General features: G+C 45.0%; 1 protein-coding gene across 4 annotated transcripts in view; it reads left to right on the plus strand.

The window, feature by feature from the left end:
• MAMLD1 (mastermind like domain containing 1) overlaps window positions 1–3,621 on the plus strand; it is a 123,984-nt gene extending 120,363 nt beyond the window's left edge. For 3 of the 4 annotated variants that reach the window (XM_072626354.1, XM_072626351.1, XM_072626353.1), the window contains 2 exons: window positions 511–595; window positions 1,424–3,621. In XM_072626354.1, the coding sequence (XP_072482455.1) occupies window positions 511–595; window positions 1,424–2,442 (1,104 nt within the window). In that variant the 3' untranslated portion in view covers window positions 2,443–3,621. The remainder of the gene's footprint in view (window positions 1–510; window positions 596–1,423) is intronic. The other variant, XM_072626352.1, reaches the window with a different exon arrangement.
• Window positions 3,622–9,678: the final 6,057 nt, after the last annotated feature.

Consider the following 9,678-nt stretch of genomic DNA (forward strand, 5'->3'; position numbering starts at 1 on the left):
TAATTTTGTATCATCCCCTTTAATGTACTCTCTCTTCTGGTCAAATGACATTTCATCTCTCACCTCTTTGCCTTTACAAAGGTGATCCTCTATGTCTCACCTCCACCTTCTAGAATCCCTGACTTCCTTCAAAGCACAGCTCAGTCGCTCCCTCCTATTCAAGGCCTTACCAAAATGACTTTTTGTAGACTTTCTCCTTACTTTCTTCTATTTGTGTGGCATCACTCCTTGAGGGACAGGACCATTTCATCCTTGTCTTTGTATCACCAGTGGTGCCTTAAATTTCATTGCATTGACCTGGACAAATTAGATGGTTTCAGGTGCGAGGTGCAAATGGCTGGCTGTCATTTTACCTTTTCCAAATCTATGTTTGGGTATTGATGTGTCCATTCATTCTCCCATACATAGACAGTGTCATAGGCCTCCCTCAACTGGTGCTTGCCAGATGCTGTTTCTCATCAGTGTTTTTAATAGCGCTAATGTAATGTGTCTTTTTCATTTTCTCTTTAGCAGGAAAAGCAGAGACCAAATGTCATGGCAGTGCCACCTGATCAGCGGACTTCCTTTCTCTGCCAACAGATGAGTCAGTTTTCAAGTAAGGAGCTAATCTCACCCTTACTCAAACTTTAGAGGGGACATGAGGTCTAGAAGCCAGCAAGGCCTTTCATGAAATATTTCTGGTTAGAATCTGTTATCTTTAAGCTCAACATGCAATACAGCCATTTGCTTATGGCCCAAGTGGCATCCCAACTGAAAGAAAAGTTTTCCAAAATGAAAATTTCCTATTTAGCTCAAGAGAGAAATCAAAATAAATTTGTCTCTTAAAGACTAACAGATCCTGGGAATGGTAAGCACATGTATATAATCTTTACAGCTGAGGAGACAGAGGCTGGTAGATTGCTGGAGCTCAGGAGTTCTGAGCTGCAGTATGGTAAGCCCTCTAGGGAAGAAGTTCATGAGGCTGCCTAAAGAGGGGCAAACCATCCCAGGTCAGAAAAAGGGAGTAGGTTAAAGCTTCCATGCTGATCAATATTGGGATCAGGCCTGTGCCCTTCCAGCCAGAGTGAGATGGGAGACCTAGTCTCAAAAATAGATAGATAAATAGAGAGATAGATAGACAGACAGATAAGTAGATATTAGGCCAAGATCTAACTAGCTATGATTCTGAGAGTAAATTCGAAGTATCATAACAAAAACAGACTTGGGGGTAGGAGGGCAAAGATCTGATTTGTGACTGCTTTCTCCTAACTGGTCTGTACCTTGTGGGTCAGGTGATGCCTGCTTTTCTCCTACCCAATGCTTCTCCACTGGTACTTCTATCCTCCTCTTCCCACACTGCACCTGGTGTAGCTCTTTCTTACCCACCCCCATCATGCCACTAGAGCAAGGATGTCTCATTTACCATGTTCCTTTCTTTGAGCAGCCATGCCACAGCAGATGCCTTCTGACTGTGGCCAGTCCATGCCAACTCCCTCACCTAATCCTCGCAGGATGCCACCCACACCTGGGATCCTTCAGAACACCTTGACCTCTGGAATCAGTTCAACTGCTGGAAACCAGAGTGCAGGAGGCATGGTTATGATCCCCCAGAACCCGGGGAAACAACAGGGAATTTTTTCCTCTGGCTCCGACTTTAATGTCTCCATACGACAGAACCAAACTTCAGCTAGTCTGAGCTCTGTCAGCCAGACGGTTCACAGCAGTCATTCAGCAATCAAGCCTGGAATGACCCTGCCTGGGTTCAATCCCAGCTCCTTAGCAAACCAATCTGCAAGCCCTCACCAGTTACGGCAGCCCAATATGCCCCGGATTTCCAACATTTATCCCAATTCCTCCCCTCAGGCATGGATCTCTACAGTGGCCTCTCGAATGCCTAATCAGAGCCAAATAGACACCAGCATTCAGCAGTTCTCCACCAATGCTCTTTTCTCCAAACAAAATGTGAGATCCAATCTAACAGGTCAACAGTTTTCACCTCAGTCAGTGATACCCCCCAATCAGATCGCCCCTGGAGTCAGACAGATTCCAAAAGTGAACGTAGGTCAGCCTGCTCAAAGCCTCAACATGCTCAACAGCCAGAGTTTGAGACAAAGTCTAACCCGAACCCCGCTGCCAGCTATGAATGTCATGAAACCCATACCCCAAGGCGTGTCCAGTTTCAACCCAATCAGCCCAGCCCAAGGCATCGAGCCACCGAGCTATCCCATCACAAGCCAAGCATCCGGGACCTTCAGCAGGATGGGCGCTTCAGCTGAGCTGCCCCAGTATGATTTCGTCCCCCAGCAGAATGACTCCATTTTGCCCGACAGCTGCAGTGAGACAGACTTCATCGATTCCCTCATGAAAAACAGCAGCAGCAACAACGATGAAGAGTGGCTGAACAACTTGAGAATGATCGATGACATTCTGGGGCAGCACTCTCAGAGTTCTGGTCACGTTTAGCTCTCAGCAGGTACCCAGATTGGATCCCCTCCTTCCCCGGCTGGGGTGGTGGCAGAAGAAAACCAAACCTACAGACACAGTCCTGCTACGCGCGCGTGCACACACACACACACACACACACACACACACACACACCCCCAACAAACAAAGAAAAACAAAACCCCAACTATACAGGCACATACCCAAAGCTAGTTTTTGTCCATTACTGAGTTGGAGCCAGTTCTTTACCTGTGACAAAGTTGAATATTGGCCATTTTTCAAGTGACTGTATATATCCAAATTTTGTAAATGGTGTTTTCTTAAGCATTCAATATAGAAGTATTTATACTTCTCTTTGTGACAGTTTGTAAATAAATCTCTGGCTTACGTATTGTTTGATTATAGAAGTTTTGCTTGTTACACCTTGTTACAAATATGCAAATCATTTTGTTAGTTTCCGTAATACTGTGTATTACCGCTTGAAACACGCGTGTGTTTGACATAATGTAAGACCAACTAGGGGTGTTAGGCAAACTGAGCAAGTGCCAAATGGAAGACCAGGAATACGAATGCCTTGGGACTTCTTGTCTCCTTCCCATTTCTCTTGGATGCCTCTGATGAGCATGCTAAGTGTCTAGCATGCAGAAGGGCTAAGCAGCAAAGCAGCAGCCTTCTCTGTGATGAGAAATACTGACAATTGGAAGGAATATTTTAAGCCCCAGATGGGCCACCCCATGCAAGTCTCCTGGAAAAGCTTGCCTTGCTCTGAATGATGACCCTGGAGAGACTGCAAAGCATCCTTACCATTCTCATTCAGATTGGAAGAAAGGCTGCCTCCGGTCTCGGCACCCCTAGCGTGTATATCTGTAGTGTACAGGTGATTTGTTTCTGGTTATAAGGCCTTTCAATATGTGTTTGAATGTAAGACTTGGAGTTCAGGAGAAGAGTCTATTGATATGAAGAGTTAATTGGGGATTTGTCTCTCTGATGGTTTCTGTCTGCAGCTACAGTCATGTATATTTAAGTGTCTGTTTATAGAAGAGCCACTGTATTGTAAATGCCTTAAAATGTTCATGCTTTGTGGAATCCTATTTTAATAGTCACATCCTACTTCAGCCATACATTTGTAATATAGCATCAGCTTTGAGCACAGGATGGTTCTTCCTTCATGCCATAATAAACTGCCAGGAGAGAACTGCATAATTGTGTTCAGTTTGTTCATTGGTTCTGGGTCTGCCACTGTCTTATGCTCCTTCCGTGACTTCTTGCTGCTTTGGGGCTCATATGATGCCCAGGAAGAGAAAGAAAGATTTCCACCATAGGCCACAGTTCAGATCCCTTGGTGACCAACTTTCAAAACCTTCGATATAGCCTTGGACTTGAGCCAGAGAGATTTCAAATTTTGTCCAATAATAATTCAGAACACTTTAAATTCCTCCACCAATACAACAGGGCATTATATCTGACTGGGACAGGAGGTTCTCTATTACTTTCTTTTCTGCCTCTGTGTAAATCTTGGTGTGTTACTTTAGACCTTTTCAGTTCAGACCTGGGAGTTCATTAGTGTTAGGAAGCTCCCAGTGTGGAAACTCCTTCCACCAATGCAGAGCAGTAACTCCTCAAGCTTGGAACTAGAATGATAAGATGTTAGAGCTGGAAAAGACCTTAGAATTCATTTATCCTAGTCCCTTTATAGAGACCCATGGTAGTGAAGTAATAATGTGCCCAAGATTATATATTCCATATAGGGACAGAACTGAGGCCACAATGTGGATCTCTGACCGCATATTTCCCATTAGGAAAAAAGAGCACTTATAGGTACTTGGCACAGGAACAAAAGTCTTAGTGTTACCCTGTAAGGTAGAAATCTGTAGAAATATTATTCTGTAAGATATTAAAAAGATGGTCCATTCAAAGAACATGGAGCAGTAATGTTTCAGTGGGAAAGCCACTGAAAAACAATACTAGCATCACCTAGTTCACTACATTCCCTACATAGGCAAGCCTTTGAAAAGTGCTACGTTATGACAACTCTCCTTTCCAAACAGTCCCTCTCCGATGGAGAGTCTGTTGCTTAATCAAGACATTTAAAAGAATAGCTAAGAAACTAAGTATGCTTAGTCTTTCTCACTCACACTCTTTATGTCCTGAACAGAACACCCAGATCAATGGGGGGATGGGAGTTAGAAAGGTTGGGGGGAGATGCGAGTGGGGGAGGTTGGGGGAAAGGGAAGGTGAGCAGGAAGGTGTTGAAACAAGGGAGACCAGAGAAGTAGCTGAGATTCAATGACTTCCCCTCTCACTGCCCATCCTTCTGGTTTAGCAGTTAAACAATGTGTGCAGTCTACCAAGGCGGGTAGGGGAGGTAAAGGAAGGGAGCCCTGTGATGTCTTCTGTGCCCTATCAACCTGAGCTGTTTGGAAGATGAAGCCCCCGGATCACTGGCTGCCTCCATAATCATTAGCACATACTTCAAGTCACAGCAAAGACCCCACTAGCTGGAGAAGTTGTCTTTCTTTACACTTTGGGTTCAATAAAAGCAAACCAAGCAAGAGCATGGAAAAGATGAATCACCATTACACTGTAGGGGGAGAGGACTATTCTGACGTTGCTTGGCATAAATTTGGCAAACCAAGGGAAAGATAGATGCAGAGCAATGGGGGAGATACACAAAGATCAAATAAGGTTTTGGTGCCAGCTTCGAGTCTGCTGATGGAGAAGAGGACACATTAAAAAAAGTGTAATACAAAATGTGAGCATTTGATCCTCAGCCTTGGGTAACCGCGTTAGTTCTTCTTTACCTCTTTCTGTTTGCTGAACAAGGGAGAAAATCACAAAATCGAGCTGATCTCTCTCACTGGAAATTTACGCTGAAGAATCTCACCTGCGTCCTCATTGCCCCTTAGCAATACCCTACTCCTATCGACTCCCTTTTCCATTTCTTCTTACAAGCCCCTAACCCCCACAGCAGATCACATGACCACCTGCTGAGAAGACACGAGAGGGAGCATTGAGACACGCATTCCCCTTCCACCTCTACTCCTTCCTAAATCAAATCCCTCCCCATGCCCTTGCTCCCACCTCCTCCAGGTCCTGGCTCAAAGCAAAGTAATAGAACATAGGGACTCAGGGAGAGGAATCTCAGAGCTCTGGATCAAGGAAATGAAATAATTCTGGGTGGTGATCAGATCAATAGTAAGTTGCTGAAGTAGAGGAGAAGCTATGGGGTAGCTGAAGAGGAAGCCTGGGGGCTCAGGGGGACATTGACATGTATGTTGAGGTCTCCAAATATGAAGGCATAGGTTGGAGTGGAAAGGAATCCCAAGCCAGACACCAAACTGAGAAAAGAGGGGAAATGATTAGGAAACCAAGAGATTACTGAGAAGGAGTTGGGTCAGGTAATAAGGATGAATGGAGCTAATCCTGAAGAAAGCTAGGTTTCGGATAGCCTAAGAATGAAACATGTGAAGTGATTCAGGATAAAGGAGAGTCGATTAACAAGAGAGTCAAGATTTCAGAGCTGGGTAACAGAATGGAAGGACATAAGAGGACATGGATTGTGCAGGGATAAGACCGAAGGAATGAAAGCACAGGAAAAGATGAGATGGGGACTCATGGACTCTGAAACATGGGCATAAAGAGAGTGGGAGATAGGGATTTGTCCACCATAGGCTGGGGGATGATTAGTTAAGAGGGGACTTCTATCCTCACTGCCTCTGACTCCTAGAAGGTGGGGATCTCTGAGAGTTCTGACACCTCAGAGGACGACAGAGTATAAGAGTGATAAGGTCTTTGGGGCTGGGCTAAACACGTACTCTGAACCCATGCCATCTTGGAATGAGTCACAATCAAGAGACATCCCACCCATGATGCAGGCACTCAGCTGCCTCCTGGAAGCAAAGGGTCCCAAGTGTCTTCATTGTGCTGAGGCCTAGTTCCAAGATGGCTTTGAAGAGGTATTATGCTGCCCCAGATACCTAAATAAGTACAAGCTCTTTCTTGAGTTCCACATTGTCAACTGCCATCTCTCCTTGGTGAACCCAAGTCACCTGGACCTGATGAACAACATCTTTGGGTACTGGAAGAACTGGCATGTGTGAGCCACTGTCCACAATCTTTGAAAGATGGTGGGAAGCAAAGACATTTCCTAGAGGAGACAGCACTTTAATTGGTTCTATTAGTAGACAGAGGGGATATTAGGGAGCAAGGTTTGGCATGAGGGTGGGCAGGACATTTACAGGAGATGAGCAAATACTCCAGTTTGGAGCAGGGAGCATCTAGAGGGAGGTAATAAAAGGGGAGAATGGAAAGAAATGCTAGCACCAGACTGTTGAGGGCCTTGAATGCCAACCTAAGGAGTTTCAATTTTAAGTGACACAGAGGAAGTTCCTAATAAATATTTTTGATTGATTGACTAATGATAATAATTGTCCACATTTACGTTTTCAGCTTTACAAAGTGTTTTCCTCACAATTACCCTCAGAGACACTCTTTGCAAGCACTATCATCCCTATTTTGGGGCAGGAGTGCAGGAACTGAGGCTTAGATGTTGATTTGCCCATGGTCACCCAGCTACCATCAGAGCAAAGATAACAGGGAGCCACTGCAGGGTTTTGAGCAGTGGAGTTGCACAATAATGTTTGAGCATGTGGGAAACCAACCTCAAAACAGTGTGGACCCAAGGGGATGGAGACAGCTGATCAGGCAGGTGGATAGGAAGGTCTGCCAGGGTGGTGGCAGTGAAAATGGATAGGAGGGTGGGTAATAATTGCACTGACATTTCTATAACGCTTTAAGGTTTACCAAATGTTTTCCATACATCATATTACATTTGAGCCTTGAAACAACCCTTGGAGGTTGGCATTATGGGCATTATCCCCATTTTACAGATCAGGAGACTGTGACCCAGGTCATTTGTCCAAGTTTATTCCGCTAGGAAATGTCAGAGGCAGAATTTAACCCCAAGCCTTGCTAACTTCAGATCTAACTCTTTATCTCACTATTCAACACAAGACCATCAGGCTTTCCTAATGAACAAGAGACATGACAGAGGAAGGATCAACTGCAATTGACCCGATCAGACACAAGGAGATAATGAGAGGGAAGAGCAAGGAGGTTTCCATTGTGGGGCTGGAAGTGAGTGATGGTGCTATGGACAGGAAATGGAGAGTGGTAAAAATTCAATTTTGGACTTGTTGAATTTGAGTCACCATAGGACAGGCAGGTAGAGATATGAAGTAGGGAGTTGGAAAGGAGGATCTCCACCCCAAAAGGCAAGATAATGGCTAAATATCTAGGTGTGGCAGTTGGCCACAGATAGGGAACAGGTGAAACATGTAAGAGTAAATAAGCTTACTAAATGAGAGATTATAAAGAGAGAAAAGCTGTGAGGAGGACAGAACTCAAAGGAGCCAAAACATTAAAAAACTGGGGAAAGAAATGGTATCGGTGGGGGTGCGAGTGCACAGAGAGGAGGAGAGGGGAGGGGGGAGAGGAGAGGAGAAGAAGGTACAAGAGAGTATGGTATTTTGAAAGCTGCAAGGAGATAATATCCAAAAGGGGACGTTCAGTGTTATAAAGGGCTGAGTTAAGACCACTGGATTTGGCAATGAAGAGATCATTGACCTTTGTCAAAGGAGTTTCTATGCAATTGTGGGAGCAAAGGTTGGATTATCATAATAGATAACATTTATATAGTGCCTTCTATGTGCCAGGCACTGTGCTAAGTGTGATATATTATCTCATGAGTTCTATTATTATCATCCCCATTTTACAGATGGGGAAACTGAGGCAGCCAGTGGTGAAGTGATTTGAACTCAGGTGTTTCTTACTCCAGGTCTCATATTCTAGCCACTGAGCCACCTAGCTGCCCATGAAGGAGTCCAAACTGGCTGGCCTAGATCTCAGTGCAATAGGGGATGAGTTATCTGCTTTAAGTGGAGGTGGTAGAGGTGGAGTTGATTGCTTGAGGAACGGGGAAGAGCAGTGATGGCACAGGACAGCATAAAGAATCAGTAAATGTTGAATAGAAGTGGTGCTGAGAAACAGCGTGGACCTAAATCTACACAGGGTATTTTCAACACAATTTTCAGCCTTTCTCCAGCAACACTGAGCAGTCTGGGAACAGAAGCAGAGAAACCAGATAGTGGGAGACACCTTGGATTGATAATTAGTAGGGTAGCTGTGGGGGAAGAGATTCTAGGCTGCTGGTTAATGAACTCCTGAAGGGGCTGACCAGATGGAGTTTAGCCTGAGAAGAGATAAGTGAACCCAGAGGACCAGGAAGAAACTGAAAGAATGGGAGAGGGTCTCGGAACTGCTTTTAGGAGATCAAAGTTCTTCTTGTTCTTGATCCTTTGCTTTCAAAGAATAATTTAGTGAAAGGGTAGCAGACAGGTGAAGGTTCAACTGGATGAGGTCAGTGAGCCAATTACAAAGTCTGGAATCTTGGAGAAGGGACAGTTCGGGAAGATGTCTATGTATTCATAGTCGGGTGTAGCTAAAGTGGATGGAGATGGACATAGTCAGGGCATCCTTGCTGCTCTACCTGCCCTACCAACTCACTAACCCACTCTCCACCTCATCTCTCCTCAAACTTTTCATGCTTCCCCCTCCCCTTTGTCCCTCAATTGAGAACTTGGCCTCATATTTTACAGAAAAAAATGGAGGTCATTCTGCCATGAGTTCCTTCCTCTTCCCTCTTCCTCATCTCTTTTCAGTCAGGTGCCTTCTGTTGCTATATCCTCCTCACCCTGTGTCACGTGATGAGTGCCATCCCAAAACTTCTACCAGTTTAAGTGATCCCTTTCCTTCTCACGTCCTCCACAGATTGCCCCCTCTGTCATCCTCAGTCACTTCTCTTCAGTCTCTCCATCTACTAGCTCCTTCCTCTACCTACAAATATGCCCATGTCTCCCACAACCTGAAAAAAGCCTTCCCTTGATCCTTCCATCCCCACCATACTCCTATATCTCTTCTGCCCTTTGTAGCTAAACGCTTCAAAAAAGCCTCTGCAACAGGTGCCTCCATTTTCCCTACTCTCACTCTCTTCTCCATCCCTTAGGCTCCAGCTTCTAACCTGAACTGTTCCCTTCAAAATTACCAGGGATCTCTTAGGTGCCAAATCCAATGGCCTTTTCTCAATCCTCACTCACCTCGACCCCTCTTCAGTCTTTGACGCTGTCAATCATTCTCTCCTCCTTGACACTCTTTTCTCTCTAGGTTACTGGGACCCCATTCTCATCTGGTTCTTTCTTA

Source organism: Notamacropus eugenii, chromosome X (genome assembly GCF_028372415.1).
Source record: "Notamacropus eugenii isolate mMacEug1 chromosome X, mMacEug1.pri_v2, whole genome shotgun sequence".
Classification (NCBI taxonomy): domain Eukaryota; kingdom Metazoa; phylum Chordata; class Mammalia; order Diprotodontia; family Macropodidae; genus Notamacropus; species Notamacropus eugenii.